Source organism: Sinohyriopsis cumingii, chromosome 19, assembly GCF_028554795.1.
Source record: "Sinohyriopsis cumingii isolate HCF-2022 chromosome 19, ASM2855479v2, whole genome shotgun sequence".
NCBI lineage: Eukaryota > Metazoa > Mollusca > Bivalvia > Unionida > Unionidae > Sinohyriopsis > Sinohyriopsis cumingii.
Window position 1 is genome coordinate 44,767,638 of NC_142979.1, and position 22,942 is coordinate 44,790,579.

Here is a 22,942-nt window from a genome sequence, read left to right on the forward strand (position 1 = left end):
TGTTCACGTGAGATCGAGTCTCGTCTTCATCAACGTAGGTATGTGAGAATGCTTGCCAGTACCGCCCGTAGTCGGCAAGTTCTTATTGGGTTTTTCCTCTACTAAATATACTAGCCGCCATGCATAGCCAATCATGTGCTGTACTATGGCGCTAAATCTTACAATACCATCACATCCACCTCACATTAGGATTCTTTCAAGCACCTACATGTGTCTGTATATATGTGGGGGAGTCCGTGGTTAAACTGGCAATGTTTTCTAGCTGCAATGCTTGAAAATTGTGCACATTCTAAAATTTCACACAACTTATTTTAGGTTTGAGATACTATTCATTTTATACCATTCGAGTTATTAGGAAGGCTAGCATTTTCGGTAGTATACGAGGTCTTGGGCAGTATGCGTAACTAGTAGCAACTGTTGCAGTTAAATATAATAATCTTTTTCTATGTATAAATCTTCTTGGTGGTCATATCTTTCACGACAACTGTTTAAATGCTATTGGCAATGTATAACTCAGTGCAGGTGGTTGAGGGATGGTACTCGAACTGTAATTTTTATGCATTTTGGCAAGAGTTTGTGAAAGATTAACTTACTATAATAATTATCAAAAATTCCACGTATTCTGTTCGCATACTTTGAAGAATCGTACATCCATATGTAATTTGTATGTTATGAGGAAACATCGAGTCTTATCAAAATTAAATAGAGAGACAAGGAGAAGTATATTTTGTTTAAAACTAGCCGCGCAGTCACATTCTTCTTGCAAATTAAAGACGTTTAGTCAGTTTTGAAAACCTGGAAAGATAAGACAAGACTTACACTTCGGCTGTAAAGGTTACAACATATGAGGTAAAGAAGAAAAAGAGCATGAATATAGCGTGTGAAGTTGTTGCATAAAGATTAATAGGAATTACAAGATTCGGAAAACACACTCTTAAAACATGCGAATTTTTTTAAAGAGTAGTACATTACATGTATTCATTAATTGATTTTAGGTATAAACATTTGTCCTGGAAGTGTAAAAATGAGGTATAATGTTTTGTTTTTCATCTTGAAAACAGGAACATGACAGAAGGTGGTAATATTCACTCCATATTTCTTCAGACCGACAGAGCATGCAATATATTTCGTTAACGGGAACATTAGCCCATCAAGTAGTTTCAACGAGAACCCTAGATTTGCAGTTCTAAACTTAATTAAGTTTTTATATTTTTGGCAATGAGAAATAGATTTTTCTAAATCCAAACTAGTTTAAACAACCTCTAATTAAGACCGTTAGGTGATGTATGGATGTTAGCTGCCCAAGCTCTTGTATAATGACCTATTAGTTCTACGGAATTTGGTAACCACTGCTCTGACACAAAACTTTGATTTTTCCACATGTAACTTAACCCAACATCATCTAATATAGAATTTACTTCAATTGATCGTTTATTATTATAATAATTATCACCAATGTATTTGTATATAAGAGAATACATTTGATAAATACTTACGCCTGTGTAAGTACATTTATGGGTAGTGTAATGAGGTTGGGTCTAATTTTTACCTTACTCTGTTATGATAATGAGCTGAGCCCGGAAGGGCCAACTCAATTGCCTCGTAGTGGTAACGTGGATTTCATTGTCCAGTCATTTGCCGGTGCTTGCAATTGCGCACAATTATTTGAATTGTAATTAGCGTCACCTTCAACTGAACTGCAGAGGAGCAGAGACGCAATCCTTGTTTGAGAAAAATATTTTGTGTGGAATTTAAGTCCCACCACTGCCTTTCAAGATTTGCCATACTAGTTTGCATTGTGTTTTACAGCTTTTGTGGTATTTCTTACGTGAGTGCAAATGTGTTTGTACATATTTGATTTTCACTACTTTGAATATGCCTCTTGCTCTAATTACGGGCCATTCTATTTTTAAATGACTATCACGGTATCTTACCTCCGGCACAGACGATCATCTTGCCTTAGATTTTAATTTGAGAAACGTCGCTTTGGTGAAGTTGCACGGTGTTGGAGTAAGAACATTGGAGAAATGAATGAAATTCAGCATGTCTCATACGTAATGGTCATAGACCCTATAATTAGGTCAACGTTGCACCGTCGGTGAATGGAATTCTGCGGACGGAAGTCACTTGCTATCCATACATAACATTCTGGGAACACAATGGTCCTTAACTTGTCGAAAGCAATGATTGCTGGGATAAATTCCGGGCAGACGGCGTGCACTTGTCAAACAAAGGGCAATGGTATTTGTACAAATCATAACATGACTGCTGGCAAGAAAATTAATAAGTTAGATTAGAAGGCTGAAACCACTGAGCTCTCACTACATATATACCACCATGCCGGCCAATTCTGCGCGCCGGGCAATTCTGCGCAACGATAGGTCATTTCTGTAAACATTGGATAACATGCTATTCTGGGTCAAAAATCCATATTGTATCAAGAAAGAACGATCGTACTTGAATTAAGAAAAGTGATGTTCATACAGTGTGCAAAACATCCCACATTTCGACTCGAAAGGGATATGAAAATATGATTTCTAAATGTCAACATGAAGACCCACTCCATGGCTTTCTTAAACCTGTAACCCAGAAAATTCTATTTATTCTGTACCTTTAGAATCATACAAAGATATACCTTATATAAAAGATGGAAATGTATACCTTAACAAATTCTGCATCTTAATCCAAGTGTCCAGTTGTGCAAGAAGTTGTCTTACACGTACAATATCATCTGCCACCCAACGTGTCAACATACCTCTAGAACGGCATTCTCAAGAAATTTCCCGGTATTTAGTCTGTTTCTAAATTCTTTAGTAATTCTTCCCCATAAACAATACGTTGTAAACACATTACATCCTATTCATTGCTGTTTCTCTTCCGCATAATAGCTTTTTTTTATATAAAATGTTGAACTTTACTAAAAAAATGTACAAAATCGGTTTAGTTTGCTTGATATCTTTTGGCTTTATTGGCATTGTTACGTTGACTTTTGTAAAACTAGCTATAGACCTTACCTAATTGCTCGACCGAAATGCTGACAGAAACAGTCGAAAGTAATGTATTTCATTTCTATAGCCCGATGGATAAACATTACATCTTTTCAAAGCTGTGCACAGAATAGGCAGACATGTCGCGAGTCATGAAAACACAGGGGTGGTTTCCCGTGTGACCAAATTTTATATTATTTTGAACACAATATTCTGGTGACAATTGCCCTTTCTTCAAATGGTAAGCATTGCAGTATTCTGTTTTCGTCAATCGGTCAAATTCGGTAAGCGGTTTGCCAATTATCAAGTCGCTCCTGACCACTTGAACCTTTCCATCTGCATCGTATCATTAATATTCATCTCTTTCCACTTGCATCTACGGGGCGATTCAGTTCTCAATTTTGGCAACTGGCTTCAATCTCAGTGCTACAGATTCTACGTACATGGTGTGTCTCCTAACTCGTATCTAGTTGGTCGTGTTGACAGCAATTATTTAGGGTGTTAGTTACCATGATGTATGCAATTTGTACACCATGTAACGATTTCACTCCTACTCACACAAGACGGAAATGCTGATTTATGTTCCCCTTTTTATTTTCAGAATGGCTCCACAAAGAAAAGTCTCCAAGGGGGTACAAACGGTACACTCTATGAATACTGCACGTAAAAAAGCGCCTCCGCGACGAAAAGCTTCAAATGGGGTACAGCGGGTAGTGGACACCAGGAATGTCAGACATAGAAGAACTTCCTTAGCTCCTGCTCCTGGCACTTCTTCATCCCTTGATGCTGAGGAGATAAAAAAGATAACAAGAGAGGTAACCGACACAATCAAGGTCCACGTGGAAGACCGCATGGCCAACCTTTTCAGTTGCTGAAACATATACATCAACAAGCTGATAATCCGTCACCTGCTGCATCTACGTCACACGCGCGAAATCATGAGGTGGTGGACCAGGCCGTAGAGATGGCAACCTCAGCGTTGGTAGGAGATACACTGATAGGTACTGCTACTTTGTGCACCCCTATAAATGTTCCCAGTCAGTCGGCACTGTCATGTCAAAACCAATCCAAATTTGTTAGTGCATCCACTCAGATCACAGCTGATGTCTCTACAAAGGTCAAATAACTCATCAGTACATTGATTTAGCTATTCTTCTTCCCGATAGGAGTGGGGAGACATTTTAGATGCAGACTGATATTGGCCGGGCTTCACCCGAAATTAAACTGGTCCCTAGTCAGAATAAAACCCCTTTTTCCCTTACTCAGGGGCTTTTTGTTTAGAATAGGTTCGTAGCAATTCTCGCAGAAAGTAAAATAGTATCAATTGCAGGTTTGTCCCAATATATCGAAACAATAATGACTCTTTCCAACAAAAAGCCAACTGGCGTTACTATGACAAGCACGTTCCGTCAACTGGTCAGTCACCATGAAGCCGAATGGGGCACAACACACTTAGAGTTGTACCTGCAGTCGGTTTCAGATTTGCAAGGTATAGTACAATCTCAGGATGCTCTTTCTCGCCAACAGGTGCACATATTACTCTATCTCTCACCTTGTGCAGACGTAATCCCAGAACAGGTCACGGAACTACCGACATTAACAGACTGGGAGTAATATTGTCCATGTTAGTACAAAGTGCTCTCTCTCCATCTTCGGTAGAATCTTACAGGTGCAGTTGGAAACATTGCATCGACTTTTCAACCGCTTTAAAACCCCACATCACTTTTCTGGTTCCAAGTACCAATTTGGCACTTTTTATCTCTTATCTTCTTGAAAAACACTATGCAGCATCAACCATAAATACCTATGTCTCGACTATTGGCTTTGTGCACAAACTAAAATTATCCCTTTATCCAACCAATTCCTTTCTTATTCAAAAACTCCTGCTAACGCTTCATAAACATTTACCACACACAGGTGCCAGACTACCAATTCATAAATGTATGCTACAAAACTCATTCTAGTCCTGTCGATATTTACTCACAATGCTTTTCGTGCGGCTAATTTAAAGTCTATGTTTCTTCTTGTATTTCATCCATTTCTGCGGGTAGGGTAAATGACCGTTAGACAGCCTGTTTGCAGCAATCAAAACTTGCTTTAGTTCTCTCAGGTTTAAATCAGTGACGATGGTTTAGTTGTCCAGTTTACACATTACAAACACTCCAAGGGTACCCTTTCTCGCCTAAGTGTCGTGCCCCAAAAAGTACAAGATCAGTGCCCTGCCCACACGCTGCGTCAATATTTACAACTGCGGGGTTGTCAGGCGTAAATATTCTTCCTTACCTCTGACGGGTTGGCCATAACTAGGCAAGAGTTCAACCAAGCCCTGCCCTCATCTTTCTGAAATGCGGTTTTAATCCTCAATTATTCAAGACTCGTAGTTTTAGAATTGGGGCAGCCACAGAGGGTGCTAAGCAGGGTGTCTGAGACAGTCTTACTCGGGTCTTGGGTCGGTGGAGGTCCGATGCCTTTAAAAAATATATACGCCTGAGCGATAGAATTTCCAGTTTGCAATTTAGTGCTGACTTCCGTTGTTGTACACGTCATCTTATCACTTCCTACTGCTTTGTTCTGCTTTCCAATTCTTCTTCTTTCAGGTCTCGTGGGTTCACAGACCGATACAGCCGTCCACATCATACAGGCACTGCACTTCATATGAGTTGACTGAAGAGCGCTTCACTTCACATGGGTTCACTGAAGGTGTGACCATCTTGCAACACATTCTTCCAGTGGCATTCTGCGACATGAAATACACTCTTTTCGCGATATGGGGTGCACAGTTCGGGATTATCTGATTCATATGCTTTCTTTACTTTCCATGTTTGTTTGCTTTGCTTGATTGCTGCAAGTATTCCCCCCTTTTTTCTTTTTTCCATTTTGGGCTACACAGAGAGCGCTGGATGTGTTTGGCCCTCTCATTGTGGTGGCGGTCGGAGCCCAAAATTTCAAGCACTTGAGCTTCATTATGTATGTAAAGTAAGGCAAAAGAATTTATGAAGAATGCATAGAGAAGCTACGCCATTATAGCAGTAACTATGACATGCATTTGTATACCTTTTTACTCGAATTATATTTTTTTCTATATATAATATATACAGAAGTCACTAAAAGTGGCCTGCAGCAACAATCATGGAGTATGTTATTATTTCTTCCCTAATTCTGAACTCTAACTACGCTCACCTTGCAGTGTCATTCTTGATTCAATTATCTGTGTCCCCAGTCTTGCTGTCCCTCTGTTTATAAACAAAAACCTAACCATAAAAGATATTTTGCCTTTATTAACACTAACCAATATAGCCAATAGTTTATCATGCAAATTTTAATGTTGATAATTGACGAAAGTAGATGTCAATAAAAAGCACGAACGATAATCAGTTTCATGGTACCGATTACTTTATTAACGAATACAGCGTGAAATATTCTAATTCCTGTGGATTACGTCCTCCCGGAGATGATATCATAGACATTATGAGAAGAAATTCTGTATCCGCTCAATTCAATATTGTGAGATTACAATGATCGGACATTATGCTGTGTTGACAATGTTGTGTGTATTGTCTGGGATTAACATTAGAACATTTACTGTCATGTTTGGAAGAAAAAGAAATGTGGTCTAGTGATCATTATGTATATGTTTGATTTAGCTCAAAAACACAGTATCAGTCAATGACCAAATGAAGCTGTATTAGGTCATTGGAAGTCTAGTCTTACTTCCTAACGTTGTCAATCTTGCATATAAGTTTATGTTTAACAGCTTTTGGATATTTGCTATTTGTATATGAAGCGGAAAGGACAACCCTACTCATTCCTCATCATTGTTCATAACTGAATTAGCTGCACTGAATTAAAATCACAACTTCGAAAAAATGGTGCTATTTGTTTGTTTCCTTTCTTTAAAATTATTTGACTTTTATTTCTCTCTCTGTGTATATTCTTAGTATTTTTCCTAAGAGTAGTTTTCATTCAATTCCGAGTCTCGACTCTGAGGTATGATGTCCTTGACGTCTGCAAGTAATGCATAGATAGTGGTGCATTCACCAGTCTTGTCAAGTACTGGAGACAGCCAAGAAACAGAGAAGAGAGAGCCAGCTGAACAAACGGGAGACGAACTTCCTACACGCAGCAGGAGATATCAGTTTGCTATGGGGAAAATGTTACAAGTGTCCAGTTCCCCTAGTGATATGAGCTGATTAGCGCTCTCAACATTCCGGCCCAACTCATCCCGTATTGGACACGTCTGGAGGCGAATTAGACAGACGTTTGTGCCGTCCGGACATTTAAGACCGGTATTGATTCTGCCCACAGAGGATTAACATCAACCCTTTAAAGGGCTAATGATCAAACATTTGACTTTTATATAAGGTCTTCACTCTGGCTTGAAAACCCATTTCAATAAAACTACAATTTTAATCAACTGTGATCAATTAGACAACCTTTCAAAAAAAGTTACCCAAATTAGAATACAAAAAATAATGGTTAATTTAGACCTGGCTTATTTTCTTCCTATTGCTTTTTTGGAAAAAGTAGGTATACTATGTACACAAAATTCGAAATTCAAATTTTATTGGAAAATTATCAACTGGTTAGCGTGATATTAATTTCAATAGGTGGCTAACATACAAATGTTTGTAGGGAACAGCCCCAATTAGATGAATGGACAGAATTTGGTAAATAGTATATCTTCTGTGTTACTGAAAGTTCCTGTAAAGCTCGGGGACACCAGCCGGCCTTTTCCTCCTTTGCCGCGTCCAAGCATGCATACTGGACGGCATGCTATACACACAGCGTCGTGTACGTGGCCCTTTTTCCACTCGAGGTAAAAATTCAGTCCCCGCGGTAAGTCTTGCACGCTGACGATATGTCGTCAGGTGTATGGCTCCATTTGCAACCTGACAATCAACTAAGAAGCATCATGTGCATGTTTTAAAGTGCCAAGTGGCAACACTCCTGTTCCCTCATCTTGATGAGAAACTAAGAATCCTGCCGTGCAAGCATTAAACACTCGCACAAGGCCAAATAAGAGAGCAGAGAGTAATACGTAGTATAAAGAAAGTCACATATGGAAATGATGGTTACCATCCATGCCCTGAATGCAATCAAAAGACTATTGCTTCAAGATTGAGCCTAAGGACTCAAGCGAGAAGGACAATATTGCTGCTAGTATGGGAATAGAACTACAACAACAGTAACTGCCTAAATAGCCCCCAGAGACGATTAAGGCAGGGAAGACGTATGCAGGTACATCAGAGGCACCAACCTAATTAGACTCAACCGTCACCTTGCGCTATTACCGTGGAGCCCAAGTCAACCATTCCACCACCTCCAAGATCATTACCATACCTAACTTTAACTTAACGAACCCTAGCGCCACCAATAAAAACAAAAGTGACCTCCGCGCAACACTGGGCCAGGCGAGAGGGCGAGGAAGAGGGCAAGAAACAACAGAAAGGAAAAGATGTACAAGTAGCACAAAGAAGGCAAGAAACAGAGAAGGAAAAATTCAGTCAGCAAACGAAACAGTTTCATGAACTGCAACCCACATCAACAAGAACAGCTCAACCTGGAAACAAACACCTACGATCAGGAAAGCTAACAGAAACAACAGCAAACAACGGTAATACAAACAGCAGCCGTGGCAAATTGTCCTTGCTCCAAGGCGGAAGAGTGGGGTATGAAAATATTATTACAGGGTAAAATGGCTGCTCAACAACACGCGGTAGACTCGAGGTGAGACAGTGAATCCACCACGAGAATAAAATGCGAGGGCCGGATATAAAGAAGAACAAAGGACAACTTTCCTCACTCAACGGGGTATATCTGTTCACTGGGGGAAAGATTCCAATACTCCTAGTGATATTGATCACAAACACGCCGATCGAAACTCAAATAATCCAGGTCGAATCCATCCCGTTATTACCATTGCTGGTCGATTTAGTGATAGCGGGCCTTATCATTCCTAACAGTTCACAGTGGCGGACCAGACAGAAATTCATGCCGCCAGAAGACCTCAAGCCACTCATGTAGCCTCCTTCAGAGGCTAGACATCAGACCTTTTAAGGGCTGTTATTCAAATTACCTGGTATACCAAAGGGTTATCAAATTAGCTCGAAACCCCATTTTGATGAAAATACTTCAATAGTCAAATATGACCCATTTGTCCACCGTTCAAAAAGACTACCTCAGTTTTAAACAAACAAGACCGCAGGAATTTAACGGGTCACTCAGACCTGGCTTTTGTCATCGATATTTCGAAAAAGGAATTTACACCATTCAAAAATAATAAGATTAGGAAAATTTATAACTGGTTAGCATACTCCTAATAACAATGTGTAACGAGCACACAAATGGTTTTGGGAAAGGCCCGATTTAGATAACTGGGAAGAACTGGACCGATAGTACACCTCTAGCGTTTGAGAAAAGATCCGTTTCCTTTCCAGCCGGACCTTTCCTTTCTTTCCTCGCCCAGACATGCCCACAGACTGGTGTGAGGTGCACACGAAAAGGAGGGCTAAGACCCATTCTCGCACGCTTTACTATGCATCGTTAAGTTGTTGTTCTTGTCTCACACGTGACGACTAATTAAGAAAGATTTAGTGCATTATTAAGTCATCGAGAGGGAAGTACAAGAAGATTGGGATTTGGGGCTGGAACATGAGCCATAGCAGCATCAGCATTTATCAGAATAGCCCCCATTTCCACACGTGGAGAAACGGGAGATGGAGACAGATACGCCTATTGTTAGGCTCTCTGTCTTCGTCGGCAGATGGACTAACTACGACCAAGTGCAACCCTATCTGTTCAGCCTCCACAGGGAGGTACATTTGCCTTAGATATCCATATCATCAACGATCCAGGAAAAAAATAACGGCCCTTTTCATGACCACCCAGTTGTTTCAGAAGCAGATATCTACTACTCACTCATAACCAATATTTTAAGTTTTGCGCGTTTATGTATGTATTTCACAAGTAAACCAAACCCCTATGGATATTTGTGTATTTAGTGTGTGCGTATTTATGCTATGCTCCTATGTGTATGATAGTACATATTGTTTGTGTGTATAGTGTGTTAGCATTACTAAACTTTTTATGGATGTTCGTGTGCGTGTATTACCACTCCTACTCTTCAGGAATGTTTGTGCATATGTATGTATGTGTAATCCTACCCTGTTCATGGACGTTTGTGTGTTCGTGTTAGCACTCCTACCTTTATTGCGGGCTAATAAGTTTAGTGTTGGTCAGTCAAAACGGCCTGTTGGTTATTGCGTGTTGGTTCGAAGGTGTAATTTTAACATTATATTTGCATTTAAGCATGATAATTCTTTGACCTGTGGGCATTTTTAATATTACGTTTTCATCTTGTCGACCAAGAGTCAGTTTTCAAAACAGAGGCGACATGTTAAATTACTATTGTCTCTAGAGTGTCATTTGTTCGCCGGTGTCATACGTCCAAGATGGGGATGATAATGTTAATTCCCATTGTCACCATCGTGTCCTTCCTGTCATCAGAATGCTACTATGCTACTAAAGTGGTTCAAATGGTTTCAAAGAAATGTATGTACATGCGTGGAATAGAATTCGTCCACCTTGTTGAGAAATACCTCTCTGAATTTGAAAGGATTAAATGTGATGTGATGTGATTTTGATTTTTAACGTAGGTTTAACAATGGTTCAGTCATATCGCTACGATGTCTGCAATGTGGCAGTTTATAGTGATGTCTAGCACTTGACATCATGCTGCAGATATGTAGCATGATGTCCCACCCAGTCACATTATCCTGACACCAGGCCAACCAGTCGTAACACTAACCTCTTAATGCTGAACGCCAAGCGAGGCAACTGTTAGTACCATTTTTGTAAGTCTCTGGTATGACTCGGCCGGGGATCGAATCCACGACCTCCCGCATCCAAGGCGGACGCTCTAACCACTAGGCCACTGGAGCGGTGAAAGGATTAAATATAAGCGTGGAAGTTGGAAAGTATATTATGAATGAAATTAAAGCAGGAATTTACACTTTTAGGGAGTGGGGGAGGATGCAGAAATTCTTATTCATAAAAACATTAAACGGCTTTAATAACCTTTTTGGATCTGTTATGTATAGAGTTTATGTGTCATCTAACGAACTGATTGAACGCGTTTATCAAAATAAAGCAACAAGTAACGGGTTTTTTGCCACTGTATAATTTATATGATGCAAAGGGAATATCATTTATGTGTAAACGTTTGGATAAAATAAAAATGTAATTATACTATTCTATTCTAATTGAAAACACAAATCTCTTTGTAGATATATAGCAGTTGACTAATTTAATGCATTATCATAATATTTTCGTCACATGATTAGGTCTCCAGTGGCATAAATAAATGGCTAATTTTCATCTACACTTGTTGTATTTGTTTCTTTTTAATTCTTTTTTTTACAAGCTGTTGAATCCATGTCAAGCCGGTTGACAGAAACTACATAATTGTTAACTGCAGCTGTGACCACAACATATGTTAATCCTGAGATTAAAAGAGCAAGGCACCTCAGTAATGGGAGTTCGTTTAACACATCTGATTCAAAGTATATATTTGTACAAGTTTTAAAACACACCCGTGCAATAAAGGCATGCGAGAAAAATCACATGCCTAAATTATGTCTTAAATATTGTCCTCTTAGTCGCAAATGTTTCAATTTATTATGGGACTCTTATGAAGTAGTCATATTAGAACTTGTATGTGGTAGTATAATGTTATCACATAAGGATTAAAAGAACATACTTAGGATATTTATAACAAAACGGATTTAAAAATTATCAGAAACTTCGGTTTTATATTTTGCAGAGACAAATGGTGTGATTGTGCAAATATTATTTGATTAGTTCAATAGAGAGAGGCAGTGAACGAAGAAACAAATTTTGTTTAACATTTCAAACATGCCAGACGCGACGCAATTAATCGTGACATCTTTCATAGTGATATTCGTGTGCATTTTACGTATCATAGTTAATAAATAAACTTTCGCGGACATAAAGGTCACATCAGTGTGATATTGAAGATAGGCCGTATCTTACTTTAGAAACAAAACCATCAAGAGATACTGCCGACGCAGTATTTGGTTACTCCATAAAAAGTTAAGAATATTTCATTCTTTTTAGAATCATTAAAATCTAGTGGTTAAGAATCAAAAGTTATATAATTTTAAACGTACGTTTGCTCGGCTTGAAATAAAATACCCGATTTCCCGCTCAACTTGTCAAGACTAGTTACAATGTTTTCAATGGCTGGTTTACAACCTAAATCTCCGTCGGAAGCTATTGAAATCTAAACAGTATCAAGAAAATGGGAATTATCTCTATCTATTTCACAATTGACAGGGTCCAAATAATGATTAGAAAAGAAGAGATATATTTCATTGTCTGAGAAAAAGAAACTTTATATTATTTGTCTACAAGACATCCAAATAATAAAAAATGGATGTGATAAATGAAAGCTGAATTACCTCAAATTGTAGAGGGGTGTGCGTTCTATTTAATAGAGTTAATGTCGAAATGCATTGATCCAAAATATTTTAAATTTGTTAGATAAACTGGATATTAGTATAGACGAAAGTAGAGTTAAATTAGTCACTGTATCGTCAAACAATTAATATGCTACGTGTAAAAGAAAGTTGAAACATGCAAATGACAAATAATCAAAATGTTCAAATAATGACTTGTGTTGACTGGAAGTAAGTATTAGGCCCTGATCATGATTTTTAAACATTATGTGAGTGTTAACAACTCTAGTAGCAGAAAGACAATTCGATACCTGATAGAGGAAGCGAAAATGTTTATGTTCTGGAGAAATGTTTAGGACCTATACGTGGAAAAGAAACTTCGTGTGACCATTTACTTTTGTCTGCCGTGAAGTCATCTTTGTCATTTGCCTTTCTCATTGGAGCAACTCCATATGTAGGATACGTCATCAATCTTACGCACTGCCTTTAAAGTGCATGTGTTTTCTACATCCATACGAAAAATACAATCTTTTTTACACTACCTTCTGACACAGCACTGTCAACTTAGCATACGGTACGCAACGTGAAATGGCACATACACTTGTATTGAAAATCTTTACGTCAGAATCAACAGTGGATGCAGATCTACCAAGGATGACCCGGATCAATGACTCAGAGAAACACCATGATTCGATCACAAAGGATGAAACGTTGGAGAGTCAACGGAAGACAGCCGAATGTTAAGTCATGTGCACGTGTGTATGATGTCATATCTAATAAAATTTAAACATCATTTGCAATTATAAGTTACTCGAATGTTATTCAAATTTTTGCCATGAAAATGTCAGATCAACTACTATTTTTAAATGTTTCAAAAGAGGCCGTATAGTACCTACACCATTCTCATTTCTTTGAGTATTGCTCTGAAGATGTAGATTCTACTCTTGTTTATTTATTGGTTCTTCTTTTTCACCCACCTCGTCATTAATCTAATCGGACTGGTTTATATTCCTCAAATAATAAAAGGCTATTATTTTATTACGTATATCGTCATTGCTTTAGACACACTGTTTATTATTGAACAATATTGTTTGCCATTTTCTTAGAATATCTTTATCTTACCCCAACATCAAATCGTGCACTCTGTTTATTCTGTAGTGTACTGGAAACCTCATTTACAGAGCAATAGGGACCGATTTATATTTGGTGGCCTAGATAAGGAGTTTCCAATCCCTCTGTACGTTTGTCTCCGAAACTATAATGTACAATCTGATCCATTTCATCTAGATTTAGAAACTGAGTAAGAGGAAATTGATCGAACAACAGATCCTATATATGAAGGACCTAAAATCACATGAATATTTTTCACATGGCTTCTGACAACAGTGATCAGTGAACGGAAGACTACTCAGATGTGCAAGTGTTCATGTGACGTCTTAAGGGAATCAAAACAATCTCCTATTAATGTTTTAGTCGACAAACGTTTTCTTGATAACAATCTCAACCTTACCCTACTTTTGCTGGCACGTTATAACATTACTAATAATGTTGTGCCGTAGCACAACAAACCAAACCTAGCAGCCAATCAAGAACCCCATGGCATTGTATCCTATTGTGTATATTAAATTCATATATTAATTCCGACATTGGCATGCATGGGATGATGCTCAAGTTGAAAGATGGGAGGGGGACCCTACTGTAGGTTTTGGGCCACTGCTTAGTTTCAAACACTTTTAACACTCCATTATAGACAGACGCTTTGATTTTGAATATACCCTGTCAGTTAGTTGTGAAATAAATCGACAAAAACGCCTATACATATTAATAAGAGAATACATGTTTTGGTTTAAATGCCTTATCTCCTTTTAGCTCACATTTTTAAAGAGGTTTTATTTATTTTTTTGCCAGGTATCAAACGCAGAAAATGTATCTGTATCTTGAATTGTGGTTTCAAAATATAACCGTTTAAGAGCTCCGAATCCCGACTATCGGTACACCCACACTATTATCTATATATATATATATATATATATATATATATATATATATATATATATATATATATGTGTGTGTGTGTGTGTGTGTGTGTGTGTGTGTGTGTAGATATAGTTATCCGTCTCTCCTCCTCTCCACAACCCTTCCTCGGACTTGCATGTAAATACAATTTGCATCTCATACACAAACACAAGAGTAACTGATATCACTGTTACCAACTACAATTCAGGTTACAATCGTCTACCCTATATGTTTTCATATTTTATACCTCTAGAATTTCTACATCTGAAAAATTAAAATCAGCTTAATATTATGTTTCCTCTCCACAAGCGCATCAAACTTATAATTATCGTTTCATGACATTGTCTGTTTTCGAAAACAAAATATAATAATTAACAAAAGAAAGAAATTTTAATACCTTGAACTTGATTCTTATAAATTGTTCATAAAAATACGACATACCTTTGGTACACCCGCAATGTCCATGTTATCTTGTCCTTGACGAACTGCTTTAGAGTGAACAGATTGAACACGGTTATTAGAACTGAAACAGATAAACAAATATAGGTTCCTACAAAAGAACGTGGGAGCAAATTACTGCTAATTGAGGAAATTATGTGACAGACGTCATGGCGACTAAATTGTTTTTTTTCAATGTGTGAACGAAATGCATATTCTAATGTTCTGATCATGAGTTATTTAAAACTAAACCTACTGAAAAGTGTTCAATAATAGGTCTCAACCTGCAGACGCTGATTTTCTCTATACTGTCAAGTTAATTCGGATAGTCGAAGCATACAAAATGCCATGTTTATGTTAGCATAATGTTTCACGCTGATAACGGCTTATGTAAAATGCAGTTTCTTCCTCACAAAAAGATAATTTCGATCAAATCAACAAATTATTTGTTATAGAAACTCTCAGCATACAATATTTGAATTGAATTATTAGTGTATGTACTGTTATATACAAAAGCAACCCCCTTTTGAATGTCTAAGGTAAGTTCAATTAAATATTCAAGTTGAACTTGAACTGCCAGTTGTGAAAAAAAAAGAGTGCTTAAAAATCAAAAATATTTTTTTTTTATCAATACGGGCATTTGGCTTAAATCCGTAATCCTACTGTCAAGAGTATAAATGTCATTGTGTCAGTCTGGTTTTGCAAAATGCTGATATTCAGTTCCTTTATTTAATAAAACTGACAGGAACGGAGCATTTAATGACTAAATTTGAAAATGAAGCAAGAGAGGATGAGTAATGGATCCCAATTAGGTTTAAAGTTTTCAATGAAAAGGGGAACATTTGTAATATTCTCACTTTTTTCTGATACGTATAGCGGTTAACTCAAACTGCAAATCAACTCTCGATATGGATTTTGTCAATTCTTCAATATAATCGACCAGGCTTGCTTGTGACTTAGCTTGTAACACAACAGCTTTCCCATTTGGCGAGCACATGCCTTCGTCATCACGGCTATGCGGATCAATCACAATGAAGGCACCGTTCTCCAGTTTTTTTATTCCAATGGTCGAACCAGGGCTGGTTCCTAATATAAGAAATGCTGCACTTGATTCTTCAAAGCACTGACGTACAGCGGAAGCTATACAGAAAGAAATGTTGACGGTATTATCAGATTTTTGGGACATCATTCCACTTCTCGTCTCATACAAGGTCAACTGTACTAGATGGTTTTCAATAACTACAGTCCTGGGCAATTCATTCACCATTACTCCATCTCTTTGACAAGCCAATGATGTATACAGGTCAGTTCCAGTTTGCAGAATGCGATCAGCATCTTCTGTGTTCTGAGGATAGCCATCCAAACATAGAAATACAAGCGCTACATATGTGCACTGTCTTCCTCCATTTTTGTACTCGCCTTGATGTCGGCTTCCTTTACAAACTAATCTGAAATTAAAACACGACAATTTTCTGTATACAAAACTACGATAAACAGGTATTACCTTGTTGGACTTGCTACTGATATAGTTACCCGATCTAATTAATATCGATAAATGTTTCCGTTAAAGAAGATTAGGATGGAAGGTAAATATGCAATGGAATAATTTTAGAAATCTTATTCTTGTGTAAAGAGACAAATATTCCTCAAAAAAGGATATATACTTAAATCTGTTTCAAACAGATAAAAAGGTATCACTACCATTACGTTACGGAGACTTCGTCCCTTTTTAGTAAGAAATAAATGAACATAATTAATAATAATATGAATCCGGAATGATACGGTTAACTTTGTATTTGAATTTGTCACTAAGCAAAGCATAATGTATGGTACAGTAGTCTGATCTGGATCTATTTGGGAAGACATTATGTTCTAAACGTTAAGTCAGGCAACGTTTATTTGCAACGAGTAACCCAAATGAGGTCAGCAAATTGCCTTTTTTGAAACATTTCATTATCTAAATTTGCTACCTATGAAAAGATTATACAGACCTTCTCGCCCGCTCCCTTCCCAGGTTACTGAAATAAATTTCCATTCTTGGCTGTGCAAATTACCCAAGCTTACAACTTGCAGCCATTCTCTCAGTCCTATTATACGGAGATATGTCTAAAAAAGCAAAAGGAGAACAAATACTGAAATTACCAACGTGGGTACGGTTTTAAGGTGTTGAAAAGGAATAAATAATATGCTGGAGTTCACGTAGTCTTTATGTATTGCTGAATATGAAAGAAATATACTAGTATATGGCGATGGGCTATCTATAATTGATATTTTTTAACGGGTGGGGTGCTGTGTACCCATCCCCCTATAGTCGGCATCCAATTATAATCTTAATATTTCTAAATAAAAACAAAAGAAAAAAGGAATGGGGTAGGAAGATGTCCTTGCCTCTCAATGTTGCGGAAATTTACACATTTATCCGAAGCTAACAGAAAACTATGAACTACATCACTCATGTTCTTTGAAGAAAAAAAAAAAAACACTTGCCCACACGAATATGGACGCCGTGTTAATGTTGAAGTTCGGTTAGGTTTGATAATGTTAGGACAGCATGAGTGAGTAATTATGAATCAACAAATGAAATCGGACAATTTTGTGCATTTTTATACACACGATGCTTTTCTTTGATTTTAGAAATCGGTAGGAGGTACAAGCTGCCCGGGAGAGGGGACGGAGTGGGTGAGAGGGATATGCGGAAACTATACGACGTCGTCATGTCTTCTGTAGGATTCGCACACCCTTCCGTTTGTGCAACCGCGCACGGGTTTTGAAAACGAAAATCATCAGTAATATAAAAAATGCACAAAATGTACTTATTTAATTCAATGAGTGACCGCTCCGCTGGTTAAAGTGGTTAGAGCGTCCACCTTGGATGCGGGTTCGAACCCCGGCCTAAGTCATACCAAAGACTTATAAAAGTGGTACTAACATCTGCCTCGCTTGGCGTTCAGCATTAAGAGGTTAGTGTGATGACTGGTCGGCCTGGTGTCAGGATAACGTCACTGGGGGGGGGGGCATGGTGCTACATATCTGCGGAATGATGCCTCAGTGCTAGGCATCACTATAAACTGCTGCACTGCAAACATCGTAGCGATATGACTCAAATTGTTAAAGCTAATTTAAAAATCCAAATCACACACACGCACACAAACACACATATACACACATATTTCATTCACTGATTTACAGATTCTAACCTGACCGTTGCCAAACGGTCCCAAACGCAGTCGACTTATTAGCGTTTCAATGCAAACGGAAGCTCCCGATGTCAGCAAGCTGCCAGCCTGCTCACTGTTCTTTTCTTTCTTCTAGATTAGTCCATTTCAGTAAACCCATTTTCGTCTGCATCTAATATCTGCAATGCCCATAGTTTTAATACTTCTGAAACAAACTGAATAATGTGTGTTTGTGATTTGTATTAGTACCATTTTTATAAGTCTTTGGTATGGCTCAGCCGGTGTTCGGACCCGCGACCTCCAGCATTAGAAACAATAATATGATGAGAACGGACCGTTACAAAAGATGAACCTAAGAAAAAGATGAAAATTATATTAATAAAACGGTAAAGAAAGCGGAACCCGACTTACCACTAAAAAAAACTATGAGTACGAGATAAATTAGTTAAATTAGCCAAGCTATCACTGTAGATAATAATAATAATAATCAAATAATAATAATAATAATAATAGTGTTTATTTGTAATACAGGCTACTGACCCATAGTACATATCCATCCATCATGCGCAACAAAAAGAAGTTTTAGAGCGCAACAAAAAGGACATCATATATTTTGGAAGTGTTATATATGACAGTAATCATTATTCTATTTTTCTAATTGGGTGAGATATAAATATTTATTATATGCTCATTTTTTCCCCCGTTAACTTTACATTGACAGAATCGTTCAATATTCCCCGATACTGAACGCGCGCGACAATACACATATAGCATTCACGTGAATAAAGGAACTATTTTCTTTTGTAAATAAACAATGGACTCAGACGCCAGCACTTTTGATTTGTCAACAAATCGTGTACACTCCCGTAAGAGGCTCTTTGCGTTGTGGTTGTTTACATTTTGTTTCTGAATGAACTAAAACATGTTTCGTGGACTGCAAGAAAAAAAGAAGAAACCAGCTGTCTTGACATTTTGCGTTGATACAATGTTACTGATTTAGGCTAGCTACCTTATATAAATGACGGATTAGGTCCTTACAAATAACAAGGCATATACTATTTTCTTTAGCTGGTGATAAGAATGGCAAAATAAAATATACTTACAGTTTTACATCCTGAATTTCCTCAAAATGTTTTTTCTTAATTCTGCAAATCCGACTTACATGAACCATGTCATAGGTTTTCAATCTGGATTACACATTTCGAAAGTGTCGTGTAATTTCGATGATGAGTGCAATTGCATCATCCTTACTGCACTCAAAATGAAATACACATTAAATTCCATAGCGTCTTTTTGAAAATTGCAATTGAAAGACTTCATATTTTTCCCACGTTATGATTTCAAACATTCAGTGACAGAAAGAGAAACACATTTGTAGACATAAACACGCTTCTCCCGCGCAGCTTCAATCCGATGTATTCCATGTACAATTTGCACAGATGAATCCAGACCAAAATCACAAACTTTCGTCGAATCGAAACAAAATACCAAAATATATTCACTCCAGATCAAATGGAAAAGTCGTTGTAATGCCCATTCATTCACAATATGACTGCAAATTTCAATTTTAACTAGACACGCCATTCTCTTTCAAAAGTTCTGTCGACCGCGCGACTAAGTTCAAATTTATCTGGGCGGAGCTATGTGCGCATTAATAATGATGTCATTTTGTAATGTCAAATCTGCGCTTGTGTATTTAGTTTGGAATACGGCATTCATTCATTTACGTTGTTTCTTGTAGTGTATTTTGTTTATATAATTAAACCTTAGGTAGAATAAATAAATGAGCATATAATAAAAAGGTTACTGCATTTGTATGGGAAAATACGAACTCGTTTTGTCGGAAGGATATACTGCACTCACAAGTTCGTGCTGTATTCATTCCGAAAACTCGTTCCTATTTTCCCATACAAATGCAGTAACCTATAAATATTACACAGCAATCTGATAGAATAATTTAAAGAGAACCGTAAAGCATGCATGGAGCAAGTTTTATTATATTTGTCTGAGTCTTATGTAGCAGGAGTCGATGATCAAACGGTTTCTCTAAACTTTAAGGCTTTTATAGTAAACATTTCTAAATTAGTGATTAGAATTTGACTAGTATCGTTTTGAATAAAAGTCATCAATTCTTCTAAAGTTTGAATTTTATCTACAAAGGTCGGTAAATATTTTCTTCGTAAGTCTCCATATATCGGACATGCAGTAATGGAATGGCAACTGCTCCGGTGACCTAGTGGTTAGAGCGACCGCCTCGGATGCGGGAGGTCGTGGGTTCGATCCCCGACCGAGTCATACCAAAGACTTACAAAAATGGTACTAACAGCTGCCTCGCTTGGCGTTCAGCATTAAGAGGTTAGTGTTAGGACTGGTCGTCCCGGTGTCAGGGTAATGTGACTGGGTGGGACATCATGCTACATGTCTGCGGCATCATGCCCCAGTGCTAGACATCACCATAAACTGCCACAGAGCAGACATCGTAGCGAGATGACTGAAACATTGTTAAAGCTATGTAAAAATTTCAAATCAAATCACACACGGCATTCATGTTCGATATTAACGTTGCAAATACTTTCATATATTCTCGTATTACCTCTGATTGACATGTTCCTCACACTAAGCACAGTAATTATACAACTAATTGGCCATCCCCTAACAGTTCTATATATCTTTGACATGTCATACTCCGAATGATATATTAAAACGTAGTCTTTCCATCGATTTAATCTCATCCTGTAGCTTTTGTCTAAAATTATCTTCACATCGCTGGCTGAACAATTAAGGCTATATTGTCATGTTTTACGCCCTGAGCACACCAAACATTGCCAATCTAAATGTAAATAGAAGCTTTTAATCATTGTTAGCCCAACAATTACAATTCTTTTCCCGTCTTAACTGTAATTTGTAACGTTGTTTATATTTGTCATTGTTGGTATTAGCATTGTTGGTATTCTTAGCCAATATCTCAAAATACGTTTATATCTTATACTGTGCATACTAATTCTTTCTAATTCATTATATACGATTGTGTTTGGAATAGACTTAGATGTACCAAGAATATATTTAAAGAATGACAAATGAGTTTCTTCAATATCATTGGTATCGTAAAACTCCCACAAATCAGCCCCACAGTTAAGGATGGGAGCTATCTTCGTGTCAAAGAGACGAAGGAACCCAGGTAATCTGCCAAATTGTTGAGAAACTTTGAATGACTTTGGTTCAATATATGTGTAGCCTTCAGCACCTGCAAACATATTGTTTTATAGCACATATACCAAGACTTTTTGAAGACAATATGCATCCTAAATACTTATAATTTGATTAGATCATTACCTCTATATGGCCAAAATAGCCACCTCTCCGAAATACAACTACTCTTGTCTTTTCCATAAATACTTCTAACGTTCACGTTAGGCAATATGTATGTAACCTATTGAGCATAGTTTGCAACTGATGAGCAGTGTCAGCAAAGAACATTAAATTGCCTGCAAACAGCAGTAAAAAAAAGTTCCAAGGTTTCTACCTACACTCCCTTGTTTCATGCAGCTAAAATGGTTTTTAAATCGTTCAACAAAAAAAACAACGTAAAAGCGATCAAACACAAATTTGGCGTACACCCAAAGGACAATTAAACACATCAGTAATAATATTGTTGGACTTAACACATGTTTCTTATCATTAAAAATAGTCCTAATGATTTTTAGAATTGTTTCACTCATATATTCACTAACTAGCTTTTGGTACGGTAAACGTTTCTCTATCACATCAAAAGCTTTTTCCTAGTCAAAAAATACTGCATAAAATCTATTCCTACGTTTTCTGAAATATTTACAAATTAATGTGCATAATATAAATATATTATCTTCTCTAAATCCGACTTGCTTTCGCCCAGTAATTCTTTTTAGTACACCCATCCATTTATCCTGTTATTTAAAATTGATGTAAACGCCTTGCTTAAAACATGTAGTAGACTAATGCTTTTTGTACTTGGCGGGTTCATTTGCATCAGCATCGAATAGTTTATCAAATAATATTCTTAATATTGGTATAATTGTGTTGCCAGTACACATAAAGAAATCGCTGGATAAAGCATGTATTTCCCCAGCCTTGTCATGTTTCAGTTTACTCAAAGCTAAGCGAACCTCCTCTTCAGTGTTTGTTCAATCTAATATCCCATGAATTAGCTGACTGTTTTCATTTGCCTGTATCAGGTTAACAGAACTGAACAAATTAAATAATTATAAAAACAAAGAAGGTCTATCTTTTATCCAATATTACAAAGAACTATTATCTCTAAATATGGATAAGATTTTAAATGCGATAAACAATAATAAATTTAATGAATGCGTCGAATCAATTACTGATATTTACCATGATGCAGACAATCAACAGAAAGCAAAACCTAAGTGTGACATCTCGAAGAAGACATGCTAAGTGTCAGCCTTGGTTTGACACCGATTTCATGACCGCCAAAAGTAAAACCTTAAGATATCTAAGACAGCTCAGATTAAAAGGCATTAGTGAATCATTTGAAGATTACAAATTCTATAGAAATATGTATAAATCTATTGCATGAAGCAAGAAAAAACAATATCAATTTGAACAAATATAGCCATTAATCTGCATTATAATCCAAAAATACGCACTGTTCTGGTGCCTTGAAAGAATCCAGGTACTGGTACGCAAAGAAATATCACGTCTGCAACTTGGTATGAATATTTTTCAGAATTCGTTTTAATAATAATAATAATATTGTCGTTTTTGTAATGCAATATTGTTTAATTATTTGATTCCTTTAAAAAGAATATGTTCATCCATTTTAGCCCCCAAATTACGAATCTATTGAATG

General features: G+C 37.2%; 2 protein-coding genes across 2 annotated transcripts in view; both read right to left on the minus strand.

Moving 5' to 3' along the window:
• LOC149775609 (uncharacterized) overlaps positions 1-17,024 on the minus strand; it is a 31,731-nt gene extending 14,707 nt beyond the window's left edge. The window contains exons 1-3 of the mRNA XM_089943144.1: positions 16,909-17,024; positions 15,775-16,365; positions 14,921-15,002 (exon numbers count right to left, since the gene is read on the minus strand). Coding sequence (XP_089799270.1) covers positions 14,921-15,002; positions 15,775-16,365; positions 16,909-16,952 — 717 coding nt within the window. The 5' untranslated portion in view covers positions 16,953-17,024. The remainder of the gene's footprint in view (positions 1-14,920; positions 15,003-15,774; positions 16,366-16,908) is intronic.
• The window catches only part of LOC149775608 (uncharacterized), a 222,246-nt gene that overhangs the window by 146,728 nt on the left and 52,576 nt on the right, over positions 1-22,942 (minus strand). The gene's annotated exons all lie outside the window — the stretch shown is intronic.